The 27,290-nt window shown below is 34.9% G+C and overlaps 1 protein-coding gene across 3 annotated transcripts in view; it reads left to right on the top strand.

The window, feature by feature from the left end:
• The window catches only part of LOC123309128, a 58,639-nt gene extending 31,349 nt beyond the window's left edge, over positions 1-27,290 (top strand). The window contains exons 4-9 of one of the 3 annotated variants that reach the window (XM_044892047.1): positions 1,667-1,874; positions 8,101-8,175; positions 10,745-10,944; positions 14,289-14,601; positions 17,786-17,927; positions 23,680-27,290. In XM_044892047.1, the coding sequence (XP_044747982.1) occupies positions 1,667-1,874; positions 8,101-8,175; positions 10,745-10,944; positions 14,289-14,601; positions 17,786-17,927; positions 23,680-23,917 (1,176 nt within the window). In that variant the 3' untranslated portion in view covers positions 23,918-27,290. The remainder of the gene's footprint in view (positions 1-1,666; positions 1,875-8,100; positions 8,176-10,744; positions 10,945-14,288; positions 14,602-17,785; positions 17,928-23,679) is intronic. The other 2 variants (XM_044892046.1, XM_044892045.1) reach the window with 2 other exon arrangements.

Here is a 27,290-nt window from a genome sequence, read left to right as displayed (position 1 = left end):
TGGATGCGGAAACTCGAAATACATTTAATATTACCTATTTTTTCTGCTCTTTCCAAATTCGTGAATCAAATTTCAAAATGGAATGAGACTTTTTTTATTATGTTAATCGATGGCACTCCTGACAGAGAAGATATGAATCAAATACATACCACAAAAATGTATTGGGTGCTTCATAAGTTATAATTAATTGAAAAAATGGCGAAAATTAGTTATCAGCCTGTATCTTGGTTACAAAGAATGGTAGACTCATAAAATAAAGGTTATTTAGAAGCACCTCACAAAACGTCTGTTGCAGAATTACTGTGACGTTTTGTTGGTTGTAAATACAAAAATTCAGACTGCATTTGCTTACTCTCGTAATTTAATGATATCAAGAAGAGTTTTATTATTTATATTCGAAGCCAATATGTTGTCATGAAAATATACCAAAATAATATGGACGCTCTTACTCCACTTAATACGCACGTCTTTTTATACAGACCTAGGTATAAAGGATATCTCAATATGAATAATAATAATAAAAAATGAGAAAGGCATTTCTAAATTCATTTTGAAGCATACAAATGTTTAACGAAACTTTTTTGTACACAGTCACAAAAAAAATTAAAGGGGGATGTATTTACAATTAACCACCCTGTACATTGAATGTGAACCTTCGAACGTACAAGTATCGAAAACTCCAAAGATGGCACACTATCATTCCTATAGAAATATGTCAGAATCCCGGACGAAATCCAGGCTATAATTCTCCGGAGGTTTGCAACTGCCGCGACCTTTAACCTTTCGTTCTCTCCGTGCCCCGTTGTTATTCATTCATTCCCCAATTCCGGATTACCCTCGGTATTTTATGGTCTTCGATTTTGCTCCACCGACCGAGCTACATCGAACCACCTGAAAAAAATACTCCCTGTGATCCACTGCATGTTTCCACTTTATCCTTCATTATGAATGACCCAGATAACTTGTCATTTATTGGATGTGGAATTCGTAATATGAGGTAGTTCCTTATGTAGTCAATTCTCACACTGTACACCAAATAAAGGGAAAACTTCTTTTCCTTAAAATTATATCGAAAGAAATATCTCAAAATGGGAAAAGTGGCGGAATGAGAATTCAAATTCTGCCTAAAAGCAAATGATCATAATTTCAGTATCCCAATAGGAATAACAATAAATAGTTTAAATTGCACAACCTTCAAAATGATGTGGCCCTATCGTCATTCGGGATTGTTGGGGAGGTAGCCACCCTGCTCAGAAAGACGATCAGACTTTTGCAAAAATTACGTGGATATCGTAAAGAAATTAATAAAAACTCTCCTCTGACAATAGAAATGAGGGAGGACACATGACGAAAAAAAAGTTTCAATCCCTTGTTCTAATTCCGGTCAGACTGGGTCGAACAAAGGCAACCTTTTCTTCGATCGAATTTTTCTAGGAGATATTGGGTTTTTTCGAAGAGTCCTGCATCGTTTGGCGAGTTCAATACATGGAAGGGCGACCGCTCTGGTTATGATTCTTATTCCAATTTTGACTTAGTTTAATGTATGTTTGAATATTCCTGTTAAATATTAAAATGCCGATGCATAGTCGTTGACCTTGAAATACTGGGCAGGTTTCACTGTTTCTGGCGGATATTTTTTCATCCGGTATTTTCTATCATTTCGCAGATAGCCTCTAAGATTGTCAAGCATCTGATCGAGGAGTTCGCTACCAGCGATCTCTTTGGTAGGGAAAACTACGAATTCTACGCCAGGGTGACCGGAAGGGTTCTGAGGGTGCAAGGGCAGTGGATCTGTTCTTTCCAGTACCCGCCAGTCAACGTCAAAGATCCGGTGTTCCCCAACGAGTTCATTGCCCTCGAGCCTTATCTGATTGGTGAGTTGATTGCTTACTTTGACATTACTTGACCTTTGTAGTATGTATATGTAGCTTTTTGCCTAGCCTGTATTGTTTATGCGTATGACTCTGTCTAATTGTATTTGTGAACTAACCGTTTTCTAGTTGTTTGAGAAGATTTAAATACTTGCTTACGTCTTTGTCTAGTTCGATTTTGCTGTTTATCTGTAGAACTTCCGGTCACAATCGGTCGTCGTAGAATTTTTAGCCACCTTCATTGAACGATCATTAATTTACGAGTTCAGAAACTCTTGCTAACCTTTTGTATATTAATCGAAAAAACTTTCCTGTTTATTCTGGAACCTTTTTTTTTAAATTCACCTGTGCTTTTCCGTTGACCTAATTCAAGGGATATATTATAAGTTCTGGCTCTATTCAAGTCTTTTTTCTCGTATTTTCTTCATTACGTTTATTGTTTTATAAAAGATTACATTGATTACTAAGGTGTTTAGTAGGTTTGTCAGTTTTGTGATAATACAACGAAGTTACAACATATTACAAGGAAAGTATAGTGCATTAGGAATGAATCTATTTTACCTAAGGAAGAACTATTACCGAGCATTTCAACTACAAAGGTTATCATGACAAAACCATAAATGTAACGCAAGAAACATGAGTAAATATTCTAAATAATTTCAGGAGTCATCAGAGCATATCACAAAAAATGCAATATAAATTTTCTATTCTTTCAGTTGGATTTGATAACCGAAGATATTCCAAGTATTGTTTAATGATAAGGGTTACGAAAAATAAAAAAAATACGTTTTCAGTAGAAGAGTTTTTTCGAGTAATATAAGGTTGGCAAGAGTTTCTGAACTAGTCCATTCTATGGGAAAGGATAAAATCATTCCGGAGTATGAATCGATTAGTGTGATTGACAGATCATTCGCTTATCAGTTTAATTGAAGGGACATCTCTCTCAATAACTTTGAGAAGCGAATACTCTTTTTCTGTTGCATTGAACGATCCATACTCCGCAGTGATGTTCTTCGAACTATCGAATTTATAATAAAAAAAACGATTTTAGAAGAAAAAGACACCACACAAAAAAGTGGCTTATGAAACTCGTATTTTCCCAACCAATTTTTGATTTGAAAAATGTTGTTTAATTTAAAATTTCGTGGTTACAAAAGCTGTCATGGGAGTAACATTCATTAAGCGTTTTATATATGTCAAATTTCATTCCTTTTAATTTTCCATTTGGCAGATATTCAATCAAAACAATGTTTTCCCAACTAAACAGGGTAGTTACTAGAAGAGAAAATGCGTATAACAAAGAGCCACCTAACTTATCGTGGAAGAAGTATTACATATAACTAATTTCTCTGAATATATGTATCTAGAGGGCATCTTAAAATTATTTAACTCAATCTTTAATGAAACTCAATAAAAGAGCACCTTGAACATTGTGTTATAAGTTATAAGACAGGGCAATCTTTCTATTGGATCAACCGAATTGAAGAGTGACGACTGAAATTGCACCTGCAATTTACTAATAAGTGCGTAACAATACAAAATCTATGTAAGCCAATATAAATTACTAAATATTTCTAGTGTGGAGATTGTAGTAAAAAAAAAATCATTTATTTTTCACACTTTCATAATTCCAATATGGTCTAGTTTCTAACATCGGTCGATATTAAGTCTAAATAGGGGAAAGTCTGTCTTATGATCGAGCTTATGACAGTTTAATTAGTTTATTATGACAGGTTTCCCAAATGGAGATTTGATTTGAATAGCCCGTTGTCAATATTTGACAGTTGAGAACTCAAAACAATGCCATTGAAAATGGAACGATATACGGTTCAATAACGCTTCAAAATTGTGAAATTTCGCATTTTTATCAAGAGTTCATTGTATACAGCAAGATTCATAATGAATTCAAATTCTAACATGAATATCTTAGGTAATCTTAAATAACTTTGATGAAATAAATAATTTGATTCAGTAAATAGATTGGCTTCTACCCCTATTTTCACATACCTACATTTTAAAGAATGCAGAGAACAGCTTTATAGCATATCAACGAGAAAGTTACTGTAGTTTCTTAATTAAGGTTGTTCGACATGCAAGACACCTATAGCAGCGAGTGTCATAGAGGAAGCTTAACCTGTAATTATTTAATATTCGATACCAATTCTTCTCTTATGATGTTACTTTTATGAAAAAGCTAAATTTATTACTTTTTTTTTAAATATTATATGTGGACAAAATTCATTCGAGTAGGTATTTGTGTGAATTATTCTCACATAATGAAGACATTACGAAAAATATCGATTTTTGTCATGAACAAGTCGTGAATGAAGCCGTTGATTTTATGCTTTTATGGCCGACGCTCAGTAAAAGTTTGTAGAGCTCAAAAAGTTCTTTCAAGTCCGTCATAGAATATAAATTAATTTCGAGGATAACCCGCGATGAGCAATTTTAAAATTTTTAAATTCAATCCAAAATAATGTTTGAGATATATAATTTGAAGAGAGTTTTTGACTGGCATGAAATGAATCAATATGAAAATAAATACGACCCTTATCTGCGGCATTTATTTGTGATGAACAATGCTCTTAGTTTTCCATCGGATATTCCGCAGGGTATGACAGGTTTAAGAAACACGAATTTATGCAAGAAATGAAATCTATGTGAGGGCTAATTCGAAGAGAATAGAAGGGGTCCGATCATTTAGATCTGGACTAGAATCGTAATAAGTGAAAGCGTCTTTGGCCGTGGGGAATTGTTAATTTCAATTTTACTATAAAATATTACGAGAATAAAGCCATGGGTTTAAGCTAGTACTAACTATATATAAGAATATTCCTGCATCTGCGACTCATTACTCAATGTTATCTATTTCTTGTTTATGAATGAATTCGTGACTAAACAAATGAATCCAGTTAGATTGTTATTCGAATTCAGGTGTTGGAATCTAATTGCTGGTTTACCGCATACCTGAATATTAATTGTCATCGAGGAATTGTGATATTAATCATATGAAACGAGCAAGCTTATCAGTTATATCGCTACTTTTTTTCTCGGAATTTCAGTTAGTCATAAGACGTGCCATTGGATCCGATATGGTTTGAACAGTCTGATCGACCCATTGTTCTGAAAAAAATTGTTTATTGTTACCTATTGTTTCGGCAGGAGTGACGCTTGTTTGAACACCTGTTCAAAAAGGAATGGAATTTTTACCATTTTTCTTTCAATCGCTCCGCGACAAATCTGAATTCAACCAGTTGGATGTAATGAGCCGTTTTGGACGTTTATAGTAAAGAATTGATATGCGATAGTCTCTGTTTATACTGAGGGATGACCACTTTATCAAGCCATCGACGTGTCTAAAACTATTTGTTTCCAATCATTCGTATTGAATTGGGACAGGAACACAATCGATTTTTTTAGGGTTACGGTATAGTCATAAACCATTTCAAAACTCCCGCACTTAGTTATAAGTCAGTTGGTTTTTATCAAGTATTAGACCTCTCATTGGTTCTCCGAAGGTTTGCATGAGTTAATTATCGATCGCTTCCACATAAAGCAGCCCTATGAGGCTGACCCAAATCTGCTAAAATTATTTGGTAAGCAAAATTCCGGGAATCGAGTCATTTTGAATTTGGTGAGGCTTACATTTGCACTCATGGATCGCACTGTGGAAATTCTTGTTAACCAGGCTCGTTTTTATTTTCACTTTTCTTTATATTCGTTTTGAAGCTCTGATGGGAATTAAGAGGAGTTTATACCACAGGACTTTCTCGTCATCCGTATTAGTTGTAAGGGAGTAAAGACTACCAGAATGTGGGATGTTGCTAGAACACGATCAATCGATCAGTAGAAGTTGCGAATATGTAGCCAATGCGAGACTTTTCGAGAAATTTTTTATGTGGAATTTAATTGAAAAAATCATTTCACCTCGGAAATAACATGAATTGAAATTTTTCTTCAATGAAAAAACTTCCTATTTTTTCTGTTGGACAAATAAAAATATTTTTGGCTTTCCGAGATAATTTTTGAGGGTAAGATTTAGTATCGAAATAGCACGTCATAGGGTCAAAAATTATTTGAAATGAACTGAACAGTTACAATCTTTTTTATTTCTTTCCTATTTTTGGAAGTATTTAGGGATAGGTCTAAATTAAAGCAGTAATTTCAGTCGACTGCTTCAAAAATAGTATTTTTGACTATATTGAATTTAATTGCTGAAAAATAGTATAATGGAGAAGAAAAAAGAGAGGAGTCAACATAATTTTTTTCTCACTTCTTATAATATTTTCCTTTGTTTTATAATTGCACATTTTATAATAAAAAAAAAGAAGAATGACGCGTTTCATATTCTTCCTCGTATTCTTCAAAAACTTTTTCTTTACATGCATAATGCATACGAAAGAATACTCAAGAAAAAAGAGATAAGTATTAAGAATATATATAACTAACAGTTTTGAATTGGTCGAACCTTTAAGAGGGGGGACAATGATTGATTCCCAATTTTCATCCAACCTCAGGTCATGTAATCACAGTAAGGTATACAACTCAGAATGAACGCGAATAAAATTAAAGAGGGATTAAAAGGGCTCAAAATACAATGTTTTTTCTTAAATAATATAAATGTAAAAAATATTGAACAAACTCATTCAACCAACAATTGAAAAATATCAAAAATAGTCGGAATGAAGGTTATAAAAAGTAATGTTTGCATTTCATGAGAAAATAATAGTTTTGAGTTCGTTACAAAAGTCATTTTTAGTGCCTAGTGCTTAATAATCCACAAACATCGGTTTGATAAATAAGAAAATAGAAGAATCTAGTAATTTTGTCTGATCAATTATTTTCTCGTTTTGTCATCAATTGTAGTTTCGAATACTTTGAAATATATCAAAGATTAGCTTGATCTACCGATATTTAGTACTCTCTATAGGGAGTTCATTTTAATGAACTTCTTATTTTTTCTTCTCAAATCATCGGTTAGAAGAATAAGATGCGATTTGGATATAGCGACACAGAGCTTGATTTGTCAAATAGCTTTATGAAGTCGAGGATCAGTTGATCAAGTGAATTATGTTTTTGAATGAGACGCAGGCATCGTTCCATATTTGATGGTTGTTGTACAGGGCTCAATTTTCTTGTCAATCAATATTCTAAGTACGGCACACAATCGAAACAATTTGTCAAAATAAAAGTGTGAAATAAACTTTTTGGAACAAGAAAATTACGAAACTTTTCATGTATAATGAGGAATTTGTTCAACACTCACTAAGAGGGGTGGAAGGTAGTTCAGTTTTTTCAAATGGCAATCCTATATTTTTGTGCTAGAAATGGATATACCCTTTGATGCTAAGAAATTTTTGTTTACTGGGGTTTTAATCAACCTCAATTTTATTACCGAGTTGAAATGGTCAATCTTGTTGAATTCGTCTTTTACCTTTTCTTATATATTTCAAGGTCAGTGACATACATTTTAGTGGTGCGTGATTTTTTTTGTAGTGTTATCGAAAAAATGCCTATTTCGTAGGTTATCAATTTATGGATAAATGTTTTATCTACATGTTCATTTATGTTTGATATTTTGAATTTCATTTAAGATCATCAATTATCAAGGAAAAGTGCCTTCAAAAACATCAATCACCCCTAAAGTGTATCATTGTCCTCAAAATGTATAAGTAAAATTGAAATTCGTCTCTATAATAAAAAGGGGTTGTTGAAAAAACCATCAATGAACGAATCATCCTGAGCAATAAAAGGTATATCCAGTTCTGTCACAAAAGTGAGGTTACATGATGAACTTATCAATTATACATGAGAGTTGCATAAATTAAAGTCAAAATCGACTTGTTGGAGCATTTTTCAAAAAAATAGTATATGCTGAATATTCCTATATTGCGAGTTAATTCACTCCTTATTGATAACAGATCAATTGTTACCACTTCAATTCTTATTTCGTATATATTTCTCCATAGCAACTGATGCTCAGATCATAATTTAGCAAGAGGTAATTTATGTCTGAATTCTTTTGTTACCGAACATTGCACCTTTTCTCTTGATAAAATAATCATTTCTTCAATATATCTGGTTTTGTGTATTGTCAAAGTCCTCGTCAATAACTAACAGAAATAGGAAACGAGGTTGAGGTGTGTGGGGCTTTTGTGGCGCTTCCAAATATCTCGGAAATGATGAGTTGACATCTTTTCTCTATCGCATTTTGATTTTTTTTTTGAAGGCCACTTATCCCTGGGCAGTGACACATGGCTGCGTTGTGATCTAGAGCTTTCGCAAACCGATTACAGCTTGGAAGGTAACATTAGCGCTACTAACACCATTTAGACGTATTTAGTTAGGTGTTGTTTTTTATTAATAATTTTTGTTCTTCCTTTTGCACTGTTAATTTATATGATACAGAACCCAAATTTGATGAGAGAAACGTTGTAAATGAATGCGACACAAATGATTGTTTCTTTTCTGCCTAATGAAAAATGAATGTTGTTTTTAGCGCGATTTATATACAGTTTATTTTTCGTTTGAAACTCGTGAAGTAATGAACAATTTAATGTTGTTAATCGTTAACCATTAATATTTTCATTTAGGACACAAAAATTTGGAATTTATCACAGTACGTTCATCAAATTTGAATTCTGAGCTTGAATCGAATGTTAATAAGATTGCTGTGATATTATTTGTAATAAAACTTTTTATAGAAATTTGCCATTTTTATTACACAATTTTGTGTTCGCATTTTTCCGAAAGTAAGTTGTTGAACAACAAATTTGTAAATTCAAAGAATTGTTTGTGTTCAGTGAGTTTTTATTGTAAATCATTTTAAAATATCGAATGACTACCTAGACACCAAATCATATCAGTGAACTTAGCTAACGGTAGAAAAATGCATTTCCAAAATAAACATCATAATGGTCCTCACATTGGAAGCTAACAATCGTAATTTGGTCGAGAGCACCTGCTTTTTGGAACACTTGGCATAAGCTGATTTGGAAATTTCCTCTTTTTGCTCCTGGGCTGTTGTTTATTTTCTTTGCATGCGTATTGCTCGGTAATTGAAGTAGTTTGAAAATAGAAGTATCAGGTATTCTAACAATGAACAACACTGATTATGTAAGTAGATTGATTTATTGAATATATAAAAAATACATGGAAAGTGATATCAACATGAACTTCAAAAATTAATATTCGATTGTTCACTGATTTCCCATTTCCTGATATAAGGCGTGTTAATCTGGAAGGAATAATTTTTACAGCTTTTGATTCTCAGACAACAGAATCATAATACTTGTAGCATGTTATGCTAACAATGTCATGCATTCCTAAAAAATGTTTTTGAAATGATTCCTTCCTGGTATAACATTTCTAATATCACTGATTATTTTTTCCCAACCCTTCTTGACGGAGAGTTGAAATTTTGTACATATGTAAATATTGAATTACTGAGGTATATGGTGAATGTATACAATTCTTCTTGAATACAATTCTTTCAGAAAAAACGAAAAATTAATCATAGAATATACCAAATTTATCAGTGTTTATAAAATATAATGTGTACGATTTCACTGATAAAACATTGATTATAATCTTTGTTGTTGCGTATTGAATAAATAACTTGGGATCTCTTGCAATTACCCAATGTTGAAATAACAAAATACTAGGGTAAAAGGTGGGGTACAAGAAAAAAACTAGAATTTAGGGATAAGCATATTGTTTTAATTAGCTTGTTTTCGGCATGGATATAAACTATAACAATCTCTCATTATTAAAAATTATACAAATAAAAGCATTATCAGCATCTTCTTAATTTAATTTGCACTTCAATTAAATCAGTCTATTGTAGCACTCAGCCCCGTATCTCGTGTACATAGTTACAGAATAAGAGGCACAATGTTACAACATGGAAATAATAATAGGAAACTAACAAAAAGAGGAAAAGTAAACATCTTTTTCACTATAAATACAGTAAAACGTCTTCCTCTGACGATTTCGCACCATTTTCTTTTAATAACTAGAAAGAGTATAAAAAGATATTGATGACTTTTACAATGTCAAGTTTACAAAAAACTACTCAACGGTAATCCGTAACTCAACAGTTGATGAATAAAGGAAAACCAACATTACTTACCTAAATATAATACAAACTGTGGCAAAGGCAGTTGTCAAAGATGACTGCTTGAGGGTTTTATAAACGTGTATAGTCCGTTTATGAATGATTGACACCTCAATAGGCCTTGAAAGTCTACACTTATGCAGCTTTATATGTATCTGGTCTTATATAATTTATGTAGTTTCAATCATGGAAGTGAAATTTATAAATATAACCTAGAAAAGTATTTGAAAAGAATAAATATTTAAATTCAGACCATATTTATCAGCATTCGAAATTGATATGATTATGTTTCCAATTTGTTCGATTGAATTAAGATCATAAGAAGCAGTACAAATTTCAAATTATTTTCGGTCAGTGCATAGATTCACATATGATGAATAGGTCTATAGGCCACTGTTTATTTCAGGATACCAACTTGAATTCCGCAACACAAATTCTTAACTTTAGGCTATTACCAACTAACATTCGATTTTCCATAGCCACCAGAGATGTCAATCATTCTTGATGAACTATATAACATCATAAAAGTGAAAAACAGAGACGAAGATATGCGTATTGTAACAGATCTCGTGTAACACTGTGCCTCATCCTACCCTAATGATTCAATATCAAAACACATTTTGGTCCTTATCTTAGTTCACCAATAAGTTTATTTCACTGAGAATTATGTGGACTTTTTGAGAACCTTTGCTTCTTTCTAAGTTAAACTTTGGATCACTTCAATAACTATTTGAGTCATGTTGGTATCACTTTCAAGCATTTCGAACCCGAACATATCTAAAATATTCACTTTTTTCAGGCCATGCCGGCGTAGAAGAATGTCAGTCCACTCCAGCTCTACTTGAGGTTACTCAACCTCAAGTTAGTTCGTCTTCCTTAGGAATAATTACAGAGCATTCCCTCCTCGAGTCATGTACGAGACTTTCAATTTCCCTGGAGCAAAATGGTTTATTCCAGGTAATTAAAAACCTCTGCCTACTTATTTCATCATGATTCATGAAACAAGAATAATCGGACACTAGAGCCAGCAAACTTGTCTGATCTTTTAACATTGAGTGCGAATAAACATTATGACCACCTCCTGAAAGTTCCCTTGTTTCCAAAAATTTTCCAATTATAGTGTATATTCAACAATTTCATCACTGCTTCTGCACCAGCGGCACAAGGAACAACCAATAAGTCCCAGTTCCTTTAAATGTTTATTGAACTAGTGGCCAATCATTGCACTTGTCTCCAGACTTAGCTGTTTCCTCAAGGGCCATTAGATTTTGATCTCAGGCTTAGAGAGTGATCTCTCAATGAGATCTCTCGACTGTCCGGGACCATTTCCCATGCTCAGAGAAAAATTGTCTGTCGAGCCATCCAATAAATTCCTGACAGATGTACGACCGATCGGCAGCGCTGAGCGGGCTCTACGCTTAGCCAGTATGTCTGCCTTCTCGTTTCCCGGAAACCCTGCGTGCGCCGGCTTCCAAATAACTTTTACAAGGTTACCGGAGCCAGCTCACTCAGAGCTTTTCTGTATTCCCCTAGTAAGTATGAGCTGACCTTTTCCTCGAAAAGGAATTTAAGAATTCCCTGACTGTCACAACATACATAGATGTGTTTTCCGAGGTATCTCCTACGGAAATTCTCCAGTTTGCACACAAGAACAGCTTACAGTTCAGCCCAGACTGTGGAACGTTCCTTTCCTAGGGGAGTGGTTGAAACGAGATGCTTCGAACCCTTTCCAGTTCCAGCGGTCAGCACAGAGCCATCGGTGTGCCAAGTAGGACCGTAAGGCACAGGAAGTGGCCTTTCTAGGAGGGGTAGAGGCTGGTGTCCGCGCGGTCCCCTCTATGAAGAAGCATCCTCTTCATCTTGAGGGCACTCATGTTCCCCCTAAACAGTCCACTGTCCCTACTCCCAGAATCTTAGGTATGTCTTCATATCCACCACCGTGAAATAAAAGACTACATCGCTGCCTTAGGGGTAGATCTACGTACGTATTGCTTAGGCAGGCTCTGACCTAGCATTTAGTCCTAATGGTTCGGCTACAGTTCTTCCCATGGATGTACACTACACCTAAGATGCGTAGGTTGATATAGGCTTCACCACCACAGTATACAGTCAGTGCATAAAGCGTGGTTTGAAGCTCCTTGCCTTACCGAGTAGACCAACAAACCATATTCGACTTATTCTATTGGGTCTCGATGTTTTTGTTTCACCGTAGTTTACGGTCCAGTATCATAACAAGATGTCGAACTTGCTCAGATAGAGCAAGATAGATAGAATGGGCTCAATCCTAAGCGAATTAGGAAGCTTGATGTTGCAGGGCACCATCCTCCTAGAAAGAACCATCGCTAAATCATGCGCAGAGCATTCTACATCAGATTGAAAATGACACCCATTACCTTACATTTGATCAGTAGGACAAGGTCTTCCGCATATGCCACAAGGCCGGCCCTTTGCAACTGGTCCAGGAACCCCTTCAGCACGAAATTCCGCAGTAGAGGTGATAAACCACCGCCATGCGGGTATCCCCTTTCCGAACTCCCCCCAAAGCTCGCACCTGATTAAGATCAGGGCTACTTTGGGTCCAGCCAATATATTCGTATGGAACAACATTCCATAAACAACAATTGTCAATTGTATTAACGGTGACTTTTGACAGTTGTCAACAGTGTTTCAGGAAGCTTTGTGAAATATTAACACTTTGTGTTTGTAATGTTTTTTATTCGTTCTAGTTTTAAGTGAACGGTTTAAAGTGTGTTATTTTTTAAAAATAGCATAGCTTATACTAAAAAATTTTTATTTTCTCACCTAGTTCAATAAGTAAAAGTAGCAAGTAGTGAAATTTTCATCACGGGCCAAAAATGGACGAAAAATTTCGAAGTTGCGCCTCATATCTCATACAAGGTCCCAGCGGGCATAAAATTTGATGAGGCAATTCAGTTCCTCGGACGAAATTACTAAAGACCCTAGTATCAAATCGATTTCAAGCGAATAACCTGGTCATCATTGGTAATTACCAACAATAACCAACAATGACCAACTGCATTCAGGCGCTTTTGGTCATTATCGGTTATTATATCTTGACGTCATGAACTAGCCCTTCAACGTCATCATTTTGGACCGCAGATAACCGGAGATAACCATACTCGAGAGATGGGTCAAACTTCTGGTTATTGAAGTGAGGTTAGAAGTTGTGAAGGGGCATAACCAAGGGCAAAACCAGCAATAACCAGCGGTTATTACGGGTTATTCGCTTGAAATCGATTATAATATCGATTTTCTACCGTGCGCGAAATAAATTCACCGTTTCCAGAGTTTTGGATCACCCGATATTGTCTAGAGAATCTGGAGATTTTTTCTTGATAATTTTTTAATCATAATGAATAACCGAGATCTATTCGACTACAATACATTGGTCTCGGGCGTACTTCCGGTTATAGGGAAAGTTAGACCAAACTTTATTATTTCAGACAGGACACCCTATAACTTATCACATTTTTGGATTATTCATAACACTTACCCTTACACAAACCTCAAGGTGCTTGAGACATCATTTGTAGCAAATCGTCGTTCTAAGATGCAAATTGCCCAAGTCCATTTTTGATGAAAACAAAGGTATTAGTGCATTCTAGTGACAAACGCACAAACCAATGATCTGACAGCGGCCCAAGTTCTAATTTGAAAGACAAGAAATGTTGAAACATATTAAAATTTAGTTTGCTTCTAATAAAGATTCAAATTTACGAAGTTTTTTAGTTCTCCTGCAAAACTGTCATTTTGTGAGTTAGGCAATTTGCATCTTAGAACGACGAAATTTGATGTAGAGATCGTTTTGAATGAATTGTTTCAATAGTTGGGGAGCCCAAGAGGGAAATTCGGGATTTACTCGAGCGTGTCGGATCAATATAAGGGGACCTTGGACCTTGTAGAGTACCTCTACCAAAAATTAGACCTGAATTACATCTTTGAAAACCGCCAGACGCTTTCCCCACCGCTGAAAGTGCATCTAATCTTCAAAATCCACTAGGTCTCCACGACGCTCGAGTAAATCCCGATTAAGCATAGTCGGCTCCCCAACTATAACTTCCTACTGACAGTAATAATTTTTCTCAGAGGAATTTAATTGACTATAAATAAGCGTGACCGTTAATCATTGGATAGTTCATGTTTCCAAACACCCAATATCAAAATATTTTATTCGAATACGTCCCTGTTATTCACTACAAATTCTGGGAAAAAAATTCATTGGATTTTCTAGATTCACTGTGCTTTCATTAACTTTATATTCTATAAAATATGTTTTGTAGGCTGGCAACAACACCTCCCATTCGTCTAGTGGCAGCCACAGTTCGCGGACCAGCCAGAATCATTCTGGACCCAAAATGACACTGGACGAACTGAAGGAGGTCAACAAGTACGCGGAAAGTACGAAAAGTTTGACTTATCTACCCCAAGTACACGAGAGACAGACTGAGAGAATGAAGACTCGTTCGCAATGGTTTTTGGCCCCCTCCGTTGACTGTTGCAGTTGCGGAGGATCGGTCGATATGCTCCTTGAAGACATCGACGTGAAGACATTGACCAACGCTCTGATGAGGAGGTCTTCATCGGGTACAATAGGTAAATGTTGTAAATGTCAAAGTAGTGAAGTTTGTCGTAGAAAAAATTATAAATTGTGGTTGTGTGGTTTAAAGAAATTTGTCTTTTTAATGAATAGTTTTAGGGTTCCGCAACTTTCAACACTGACTGCAAGTTCATGTATAGGTTGGGTCTTTGATTTGGACGTTTATTTCAATAGTATACAGGGTGAGTCTTTGACTCGTACAAATATTTCAACACTTGATTCTTGAGGTCAAAAGAAACACTTTCTATCCCATTTTTTCCGATTTGGTCCTGATAAAAAGATATAGCCGTTTTAATTTTTCATAATGAGCTGTGCCACCCATAGAAGAACAAAATTACCTTCAGAATAACTAGCTAAATCTATGACACTACACGTCTGGATTTTTTGAACAGAGTTGTATTCAGCCAAAGTACCCAATTTTTCAAATTCCACAGATACTTTTTAATTTTTGAACATCAAATTACTCGAAAAAGCGCATTGTACGAGGAAATATTTTTATTTCACAAAACGTTCTAATATTCAATAGATAGTGTCCAACTTAGTTTCAAGAGTTCGGTTCTTTGAATTTTCGATATTATTATGGTACGTAATGGTCATAATGACAAAACTGGAAGACGTGGGTAATTTCTTGTGTTCGAAAAAGATTCTTCAAATAAATGAAAAACTGTATTCCGAAATTCATTTCATTCGATAAATTCGTTTGTGAGATGAAAATATCATTTTTTTATGGTTCAACAGCCTGTATCTTTTTAACAGAGCCGATTCGGAAAAAAGTGTTTCTTTTGACCTCAAGAATCTACTGTTGAAATATTTGTACGAGTCAAAGACTCACTCTTTATATTGTATTTATACAGGATGAGTTCTCGAAAACTTGCCATTGGCATATCTTCGAAGTCTACGAGCCATCCCCAAACAGGAAATTCTAATGGCAACCTTCTTCCTCTGATGCACCATTTAAGATCTCGTCAAAAATTTCGCAAAATTCCAATTAATAATATACTGTTCTACAATTTCTTCCTTTACGCTGAGGACATTTATTAGGCCCATATTTCAAATCATAATCGCCTGATTAATAATTTTTGGTTTATTTGTCAATATTGCCATATTGAATTAATCACGAATATTTTCTTTATATGTATAACCGTGAAGCATTCTATACAAATATTGGATTAATGTGTCCGATACTCGATGAAAATATCACAATATTTTTACCTTCACTCACCTGAAGATGCTATTTTGTTAGCGAAACACATAATCTGTTTTAAATTCAAAATCTTTCAAGTGATGTATCTCAAGTAGGTGATTGCAATTTGTATTTATTGTTTCGGGGTGCCATAATTGTTCTTCCTTGTGACTATTGAAGAAATATTGAGTTTTCACTGTTCTCATAACTTCGAAGATAGTTACCGATATACCTAATTTTTTCAAATATTATTTTTTTAACTTAAATAATGATTAATAACGGAAAGATATTGTTTTATTGAATGTTTCGAAGTTTCAGCAAACAATTTTCGTCCTTTTTTCAAATATTCGTTGACAAGTGGCAAGATTTTTTCGTATTTTAACTTCGTAATTTTGATCATTTCAGTATAAAATAACATCCTTTTTATCTTAATATCAAGGATCCAGGAACTAACTTGCCATAAAATTGATACCAAAAGTAAAATATCTTTGTAACTGATAGAAATTCGGAGAAATAGTAATTTGAGATAATTTTCCATTTGATGAGAAGAGTCTAAATTTGGATTTATGCAGCATCAAATAACCCGTATCACGTATCGAGTACCACGTAACAATTACCAAGTAACAAATATCCTGAATGTGACCATTTATGTAGACCAAATTTAAAATTCCTAACTTCATATTTTCGAAATACCTATATTTTAACCTTTGTTATAAATCACTAAACCTAATAAATGAATAAAACAAAAAATAAAAATAATTGTATAAAATGAATAAATAAAATAGTCAATAAAGAAATTCATTGAGTTCAATGAACCAGACATGCCGATTCGCATCTATCTGCATATTGAGCTGCGCATAATATTATTATTATTTATAATCACGGTCAATTAATGTAAGAAGTTGGGATCGGGTCAACTTCTCTCTTGTTATATAGTCATGTGATATTTGTTTTTTACTTGATAATTGATATTGATTTTTGCTGCATTAATCCACACGAATTTTGAAATATATGCACAAATCCAATACTCACCCTGTATATCACTCTTACTTATAAATTTGATAAATTTGAGTAATATGACTACTTAGAATATAGAATAACAGGAAGGAGCATATTGCTCGTTTCAATTTGACCGGAATAGAGGAGAAATATGGCCGACTTATATTTCCGTTTCAACAGTGGTGTAGGACAATGAAGTTTCCAAAAAACTGACTTCAATAGTTAGTTGGATTCTGATTAATCAAAAAAATTAGGGAAGCACTGACGTAAAGTCAGAAGCTTTTTCACGCTCGTTCAAATTGATAATCAAAGCGGAAATTCACCCCGCCTAACACTGCTTGGCTATATACTTAATGGTATCACTATAAGGTCTATGACTTGACATCACCTACGCCCATGCAGTGTTATTGTCATGGGATAACCTTGTTATGTCATGAAATTCAGAAACTCATAATTAATAACTGATATTCAGCTTAAAAAAATCACCTACCTATGAAGTGTAACACTGGAATTTTCATTTTTTAATGTGAAGCAATAGCCACAAGCGGCACAACTAACCATATTTTCCGATTTTGTAATATGATGTTTAGGAATACTCAAAAGGATTATAACACTGACTTCACTAGATTAATCACCAAGTATTCACGCTAAAATGTCCAAAATCTTTATTTCTAGCGACTTTCAAGAATCCAAAATACCAAAATTACATCACTTTGTTCATTTGACTTCCAAGTCGGCCCATTTTCAAATCAAAACTTGGAAGACCAATATGGCCGTTTCCGTCGCACAATTCCCGTCACACTTATTCGAAAAAGCTCCTTCCTGATATTCTATGTTCTAAGTATGACTAGGTCATAGAGACAAGCAACATTTAAACTACCAACCAATATTGTAGATTATGTAACTTATCGGTTTGATTGCGGTGTCCCCCTTGATTGTTGTATTCACATGACTAGTTGCTTAGGTAGAATATTTTTCACATAAAGATTTGTTTGTAGTTGGAATTGCAGGTCTCTCTTTGAGCGCCGAATCTGTACAGAAGCGGCCTAGTATAAGGAGATCCAATTCTAGAGACAAAAGGAGTTACTTACATAGATCTACCAGTAGAAGAGCCAAACAGAACGGCTCTAGGTCGAATAGGTTGGTACTGCCAATGAACAGCTTTTATGAGTGTTCTAATTGGGAAGGATTCGAAACATTTTTATTGTGACTGATTCATTTCAATCTTCCCATAAGACACTCATCATTATATATTAAAAGAGGTTTTTTCGTATTTGAAGACTTTTGTTTCACCAGTAGCTATGTCTTTGAATTCCTACAATCACGTTATGTTCTTTTTATTTCGTACTTTGGCAATAATCGGGTTCTTAGGCGGATAAGATGATCATTGTGGATTACTAGCTATACGCAAACCTTCTTTTCTCTTGTAAATCTTACTAGTCCCAGAACTGCCTTGACGTCTGCGAAAACGAAACATTCTTAGTACCAACTGATTTGGGTACCTGGGTACTCTGGCTTCAGAGGCAACGATGTATCGGATGCTCTAGCCAGAGAAGGCGCAACATCAACGCTTATTGGCCCAGAACCTAGTATAGAAATTTCCAATTCCTTGGTCAGGGACCGGAACAACAGCTGGATAAGGCAAAAGGTCCTGGAGTATTGGCGCAACCATCCTGGACTGCGTCACTCGCATAGGGCTATTTCAGTGCCTCCCAGCCCATACACCAGTCGTTGGCTAGGATATTCTAGAACAAATCTGAGATCTATAATGACAGCTTTCACAGGACATTGTAGACTCAGAGCCCATCTTAAAAAGCTCAGCATCGTCAATGACCCGCTATGCAGACTCTGCTTAGAGGAGGACGAAACGATTGAGCACATCCTCTGTGACTGCCAGGCGGCAGACAGGGTCAAACATGGAGTATTTGGTTCTCCGAAGATGATCCTAGAGGAACTCAAGAATCACTGCCCCTCCGACATCATCTCCTTTTTGGGCAGGATGGGACTGGAGGGAGAGATCTAGCTCCAAGAGCTTGTCTGTGTGCTACAATAGACCGCTTGGTCGCAGTGGCAGGTTTGGTTTATCCGTCCAACACACCCAGCAATCAGAAATCAATCAGTAGTACCTTATCGAAAAAAAATTACTTTACTGGAAACTTCTGGGAGCTGTGAACTTGTTTTCTTTTTCAATAGAATATAGGACTGGTCAAAATAAACCGATTATTCAGCAAAAATCTTCCATTCAAAGTTCGAGAAATCATCGATAAAATAAATCCTCATGCGAGCTTAGGTCGTCTGTTATCTGCATTATCGAAAAGCCACGAGAAACACCTAATCTCTATATTAACCATATGGTTTTGTTATTCGAATGGAAATGGATGTCCATATTTTTTTCGGTATCTTGTTACTGGGGAAAGTTTTTGAGAAATGCTTTATTTCGGTACTTTTTACATATTTGAAGAATGAGACTGAAAGTGTCATCAAAGTCATTATTACTTCGGCGTACGAACACAATTTCGAAGTAGATAGCACAGTAGAAGTAGAGTGTTTACGAGGGTTGTAACGCAACTCAAGCGTAGCTTTCAAGATATAGTAGTATTTTTAGGGTATCTGAAGCTGAACAGATGACCCCAATGATTCAAATAGTCTCTATTACTGAACCATGTGGTAAACAATAACCGCAGGAGTTGCCTTCGAGCTCCTCATCTAATATTCAGTGAAATCGCATTGGACTTGGGGAGATGTTAAGTGCGCTATTGCGAATATTTTGTGTGTGCGATTTTTGGTGAATTTATTAATTTTCAAGAGTTCTATATTCTGTCACAAAAGAGAGTAGCCTTGAAAACATCAATAAAATATGTGCGATTTCTTGAAAGAAAAATCCGGGGTTAACAGCCAGTTTCATAATGAATTTTGAATTCTCTTCAGTTCATCTTCTCACTAGAACTAAAAGAATCTTCGAAATTAAAGGACTTCTAACTGGCTGTATCAATTTGTCCTTGTGCGCAAATTTATTATTTTCACAACATTCCATTCCTTCTTCTCTTCACACTCGAACCGTTTTATGGAGCAATTTTCCTGAAAACCAGTGGCTATGCGACCCCTGTTGTTCCACAGCTATTCAACAGATTAATATCCCGTAGACTGTAGAGTATTCCGAAGGCGATTGTCTTTTTCTCTTTGTTTTTTTTTTTCAGTAAATATTATTTAAGTAGGTAACACTTGACCAATTAGTTTATTATTATTATTTGAACTTGGGGTCATTGTGGCTCGGTTAACCTTTTGGGAACTGCGGCCATGTAGATCTTTTGTTCTCTACCCTACTCATTCATAGAGATCCAAGGAGGTCGTCAATGGTGTTGATAAAACCAACAACATCCTTAGGCGCCTTGACCGTAACCTCGTGAATATTCATGGCCGGTTTCCCCATATGAATGGTACTTGGGGCAGCCAGCTCTGGGCACTTTCATACCATGTGTGCAGCTGTTTCTGGTTCTCAGCCACAGAGCCAACAAATCTTATTTGCTGACTTTCCGACAATGCCCCCTCCACAGTTCCACCATCACCCGAAGCTCAGCCCGTGATAGCTTCATCAACTTTCTGGTATATAGGTCGATGAAATCATCACGAATTTCTTTGACTGAATAAGCCCAGGATTATTTTTCCAGAGGGTTATTCTGTTGTTTAACACCCATTGTTGGACGGCTGCCTTATATTGGTCTTTTCCGAGCCCACAAGAAGTCTCAGGTCCAGCAAGTGTTAACCTTAATGCTCTTTTTGCAAGTTCCTCGGCTTCTTCATTCCCTTCAACACCACAATGCCCTGGTAACCATAGCAGAGTCACTTTATTGCCTCTAGCCAGTTGCTTTATGGTATTACGACACTCCTATGTCAGCAGAGATCTCTGGTAGTGTGATGCCAGGGAACTCAGAGTGGCCTGGCTGTTCGTGATGGTAGATATGCGCCCCTTTGAGGTTCGCAAACGTAAACAGCCAGTGTCTCGGTCTGTAAAGTAGAGGGTTCCCTTCCCAGGGTTTTAGAGACAATCAGTTTAGGTCCATATCCGCCAATGCCGATGCCCCTTTCTGATTTTGATCCATCGGTAAACCACGTGGATGACTTTTTGTCCAGACGATTTACGAAACTTATTGCACTAGGACGGTCAGCTAAGACCGTTTCAAAGGGCTTTTCGAAATCGAAGATGATTGGCATAACATCCGAAGGTTTTGCCAAGAGGTTTGAGTTCAGTTGATGCAATATCCTCACATGTCCAACCCAGTTTCAGGGTTAAGGGATATTCTTATTGCTTCCAGCAAGCTGCATTTTTTCACATGTAAGTGTAGGGAAGACCCATTAGTTTAGTTGCAGCGAATAACTCATTTACTTATTTTTAGTTATATACTCAAAAAAGGAAGAGGCTTCATGTAAATGCTTTCTAATCGAAAAAGCTATTTGAACTTACATAATTATATCCGTCATGATAGTTGGATTTTCTGCACTATCGTGTTTCGAGCATTCTTTGATATATTTTTTTCTCGATATTTTGACCGGCAACTCGTATTTTAAGCACTAGTTATAATATCTACAATTTTAAGTTTCCCACAAACTGAATATTCGCCACCTTAATTTCTTTCGCTTTCCATTCTTTTCGGTACAAAAAATTCTTTTTCTCCTGGATAAAAGTAGTTAGGGGGATGCTTTTCGTTAGTTCGAATAGCACTCGAATTCAGAAAATTCATATTTTTCAATTTTCAGACAACAAAAAACAAGATACGAATACAGAGTTAGGAGCAGGAATAAATGAAAAAGAAGTTGACTTAAGTCGCAATGAAAATAAATATGGGCGTTTGTGCTTTTCGTGCGCTCTCAAAGCAAATCGTGTAACTAATTCAGAAGAAGGACAAAATGGAAAAGGTGCTATTCCAAAACAAGGGGCGAGTAGTGCAAGAAATAACTCACAAGATGAAGCCCTACAGATAGGGCTTAGACGGGCTCTTGAAGGTTTAGGTTTCAGATTTCCAGAAGAGATATTGTCGAACAATAGAAATCATGATGGAAGTGATAAACATGTGCAAGAGATGAAAATTCCAGATTCTCCTCAACCAGGAAGTAGTAGGCTGAGAAGTCGAATGGCAAATTGTAAACCACTATCAAAAAAGCAAACAACTCTTGAAGAAATTGATGCTAATAGCTCCAGCTTAGGCGATATCTTGATAGAGTTCGAAAAACTCAAGAAAGAAAATTATTATGAGAGAGAAAAGGTTGTTTTTACGAAATCTGAGAATGATTTGGTAACACAAAAACACACTGTTGAACAGAACACAAAAGAAACGGAGTTGGATCTTGAGAAACCCCCAATAAAAACTGAACGAATCAAACTCAATCCAGATCGTAAAATAGGTTGTGATGCAGTACCACAGAAACAACAATCTCTTCATAGAGGAGAGGCAAAAATTCAGCAGGTGAAGGAGCAAAAACGGTCTTCCGGAAATGAGTATATTGGTTCAAATATCGATCGGAAATTTCAAATAGGAAATTACTGTTTTGAACAAAATGGGGAAAAATTTGCAACAATCCCAAAAGTCATAAAGAAAAACAGGAATTACAGTGATATACCAAGTTGGACTGATTACGACAAAACACTGGCAGATGAAAGAAGAAGAGTCCAAGACAGAGACGAATTCGTATTGGAGATGGAAAATTACAATTGCAAAAGAAAAGAAGACAAAAAGTGGTCGAGTTGTGAAGATGTTTTCGTGGCAAGTTCTTTAACACCTTTAGCAAGATGCCAAGGATATTTGGATGTTGCGATGGCTTGCGAGTACAGACCAAAAGAATTTTGGACGAATATGCATTATTTAACTATTGGAGATACATCAGAAAATTTGAAAGGTGAGCGAAAAAATATGAGTTTTCATTATGTAAGAAAAAAGACCCAAATTCAGAACGAAAAAAATATCGAGGATGGACAAAGAATGATAAGCGAGAAGAAGCCCCTCGATGCGAAGAAAAAAGTTTTTTTAGGACAAGCCAGCGGTGGGTCAGAATGTTGCATGAATGATGTAGCAGGATGTAAATATGAGCTCAAACAGAATGAAGCGGAAGAAAATAATTTTTCGAGCGTCAATAAAATTCGTAGAGATTTTGAACGAAAACTTCAGCAAAATTCCAATCATGAAGGAAATGATACTATTAGAAATTCAGGAAAAGTTAGAAATAAACTATACGCATTCGAGAACGGGGGTGAAATTAAGAGAAATAGGGATGAAATTGTGAAAAATAACGGACAACCACCGGGAATGAGTGCACTAGAAAAGTTCGAACTTCTGTCAATTCATGAAGATAAAACGGAAACAAGGTGTAAAGATGTTTTCGAAAAGGGTCGATCGAGGGTACGAGAGATATTAAGAGATTTCGAAGAAAAAGTAAATGAGTTTAATCCGAATTCTCCGAATTTTGTGAAATCAGAAATTGAAAATTTAAAGAAGGCAAATACAAAAAAAACCTCCTTCAAACAACAAAAAAAAGAAAAGGAGCCATTACATTGTATCCAACCGGGAAGCTCAAAAGACGACTCATATCACACAGATGTGCCTGAAAAACTACAGATCGATATTGAAGTTAAGAATAACAAGATATATATCCAAAAGAGGAACTGTTTCGAAGATGAAAGGCAAAGAATAATAAGAAACAGATTGATGCAACGTGATAAAACAAAAAAGCATCATATGAAGTTCAACCCGAGACTAGTAGGTAGAAAATAAGCTCTAATCAGTATTATGTATTATCGCGCACGGAATTGCTGATGTTAGGGAGAGTGAGACAAATGCGAGAAAACCTCTTTGCATGCTATCAAACTTTTATCATTGTCGAATATTCCAATATTTTTCAGTTTCAAGAATCGCGAAAGGAAAATATCGAACTCCAAATCAGGAAGCTTCAAGATGAAATACGGCAACATATCTAGATCGTGCAGTCTGAAAAACAAGGCGGAGCTATGTTCTTGCCCTTCCAACAACAACGAAGTTCCGCCGGTGAACGAGGAACCAAAATCCACCGTACTACCTACTACTGCCAAAAAAACCACCGAAACCATTTGTATAACGCTTACCTACAAGCCTCGAATCTAGAAATGGTAACGAATTTTGTCTGTGTTCAAGAGAACTTCCTAAGGGGCAAACGTAAGCGATGAATTTCGAGAACGAAATGTTTCAAATTTCAAAAGTTCCCTCATATTGAATATACAGAGAGAGAGAGTGAAAAGTGACGCACAAAATTCATACCTTCATTACTTACTGTTTTCTTCAAAAGTTGAAGCAGCAAAAAATCCAAATTTCAAGGTGATTTTCAACAGGCTGTGGCTCAAAAAAAATTTAAGCGTACAGCAATAAAAAAATGTCTAGTTTTGGAATCCCTTTTTTTCCAGTAATCTTAAGAAAAAGGACGAATAAAGCTCGTTTAACCTTTCATTGTCAATATCTCAGCAGCCAGTGTTCGCACAGATTCAAGATAGGTCTCGTTAACTTGAATGTATTCTATAGAAGGATAAGCCATTGATTGCGTTTTTGTGTCCCACTGGATTTAATTTTTGTAAGAATTGATTTATTCATTTTCCTCTTTTTTTTTCAAATTCATCGAGTGAAAATGTTTTGTTTTTTCTATCGATGAAGATTATGAGCTTTTCAGAGCTAAAATCCTGCTCCTCAATTTTTTTTCAAAAATTCAATAGAGTGGAACAAAAAAAAGGGTGGCTGGATTGAACTGAATTTTTTTTTTGAGGGGGAATATCGAACAGTAAAAGGCACCCTCAACATTAGTGCTTCCTACGATATTTTCGATGAAGCGCTCGATTCTCCAAAACACTACGAAATGCTCTATTTTCGTGGCTATTTCAACTTCATGGAGTGAGTTTTTTTTTTAATATGCATAGAATTTATTTAAGTTTCCGAAACCAACCCTTGGGTTTTCTTTTTGAAGGTTACATCCGGAAACGAGTCACTGAGTTTTGTTTTTTTAATTGCTGTATTTTTTCAAGTTATAGCCTGTTGAAAATCGCTTGAAAATTTGACACTTTTTCATTCCCTAATTTTCGTGTGAAGTGTATTTCTTGAAGAATGCCAATTCTAACTTTGTGCCAGCAACGTATACACTTCTTGTTGTCATTTATGTTTTTCTTTATCGAGCCTTTTTTTTATGTGGATGAAATGTTGAAACCTTGCGCGATTTAAAATTTTTACATTTTTCATGTATTTTTTGGTCAATGGCGTACCTACACTCAAGAAGTTATTACTTTTTTTGAAATGTTATCGAAAACATTCCTTTTTGGTAGAGTTGTTATTAATGAAAGAAGAAAAATCGTATAAATCACACATTCATAGATTAACTGAGATTTTTTTTCGATAACAAATTCAAATACTATCCTACGGAAGGCATGTTTTCGATAACACTTCAACATATCAATCACTCGTAAAAATGTCATTGACCGCAAAATAAGTAGAAAATTCAATAATTTCAACTCTTCTATTTCTATAATAAAAAAGAATTAATAGAAACCCATTAATGATCAATAATTCATCCTCAGCAACAAAAGTTCTATCCATTTCTGGCTGGAAAAGTTAGTGTTGCCAGTTAAATAAAATCAACTACCCTCCATCCCTCGTGCATGACAAACAGCTCAATTATACATGGAAATATGCGTTATTTGAAATAAATATTGACTTTTTTTCTACAAAATAGTAAACACAAAAGATATGCATTTTGGGCGTTTTTTTCTGTATATAGATAATTCATTTAATTCTGTGATTATATTTTTTACAACACATTTCGTCGGAATCATTGAATTCCTCAAATGCATACAACAGTAAATTTGTATTTATTTTTTACAGATAATTTCATGATGCGCTTCTACAAACTACTTCTGATATAAATTATTATTATTTGAATTTTGTAGAATGTCGTCGTATTTGTTGAACTTGTTATTTCTTTTAGCTTCTCTTATTTCGAATTCTTTATCCTAAATATTCAAATTGAATAGTTAATATTGGATCTTATAGATCCCTCACGTTTTCATCGACATCGATATATTAACCCTTTCGAATTCTCTTGTACACATATAATTGATTCAGGATAGATAACTTGTTTTCAGTGAACAACAATTTGGAATCCCATGATACACGTGCATGTCAGATATTTGAAAACGAAACGAAATTGGGATATGAAAATTGAATTAATAAAAACTACGCTTATTAAAGATAATTGAAACTAAATGAAGTGATCACATGCATTTACCTGACTCGGATATTTTGAATTTATATTACTTATAGATGTGGGCGATGTTTGAGAGTTTGAATCTTGTTATGTTGTAAAATTGACATCACCTAATTTTGATTGAGACATGAATTTCAACGTTCTTCCCGGTTATGTATCTAATCTGCAATCAGAATCAAATGTTTCTTGAACTGTGACCAAAACTTATTGACATTTGAAAGATTGCGGATCATATGATGGCATTTTTTGTGCAATTCTCAGCAATATTGTTCAGAGGGAATACTTCCAATAAGTACAAATATATAATTTATTTTCTTAGGTAATAGGTTTATTGTTCACAATCGACATTCCAGAAGATTAAATTCTTATATCGTTTTGTTTGAATCAAAAGTAATTTTAAGTTCATATTTATGACAATATATGTATTTCATTTCACGTTCTTACTTGTAAATAACACCCATTATTTTTATATGGTATTTGTATCATTATATTCATACAGTATTGGTTTATTTGAGTATTTTGAATGGAAAGTATGTCAGTATTTGTAATCTTTCTGAATTTTATATGGAATATTTCTCTAGAATGTAAGAGATGAATTTTGCTTTGAGCATTTTTCAACTTCATAGGTGAGGTTATCGGGAATATTTTCAGAAGTCTTATTGAAATGAATTACGAAAACTATCAATTTTTATGTAAATCCAAATAGTTAGCTGTCAAGAATTTGATAATGATAACAGTTTTCTGTGTATTTTTGTGATTTTTACAATAATTCATATCCAACAATATCGACTGTTTAATTTGACTGAAAAATCGCATCTAATTTTGACATCAGAAAATAATGGACTTAGAATCAACGAAAAAAGTACCAATAGAATACTATATCCTATGTATTAATCTGCTGTTTCCGATTCGATGTTGAGTGTTGAATTCATAAGTCCCACAAAATTGTTGATATGTGTATAAAAGAAGTAACACCAAACGATAAATTAGATCTATGTCAGATTACCGTATTTTTTCGATGAATTTTTATTGAATTATCTTTTGGCTCCTGCTTTCTGACTGTGTTTCAAAGAATATGCATTTTCCAGGCATGATATTTGGCCAAAGAATTTTATCTAAGATTTTCAGAATTTTCTAATATAATTATGATCTCTGTTATGAATATTATTATGTGTTCAATATGTATTATGTTGTGTTCTATGTCATTTTTGTTTTGAATAAAATTTTAGCTGATAA

Source organism: Coccinella septempunctata, chromosome 3, assembly GCF_907165205.1.
Source record: "Coccinella septempunctata chromosome 3, icCocSept1.1, whole genome shotgun sequence".
Taxonomy (NCBI): Eukaryota; Metazoa; Arthropoda; class Insecta; order Coleoptera; family Coccinellidae; genus Coccinella; species Coccinella septempunctata.
The sequence above is the reverse complement of the archived record's forward strand: the minus strand, read 5'-3'. Positions and strand labels throughout refer to the sequence as shown.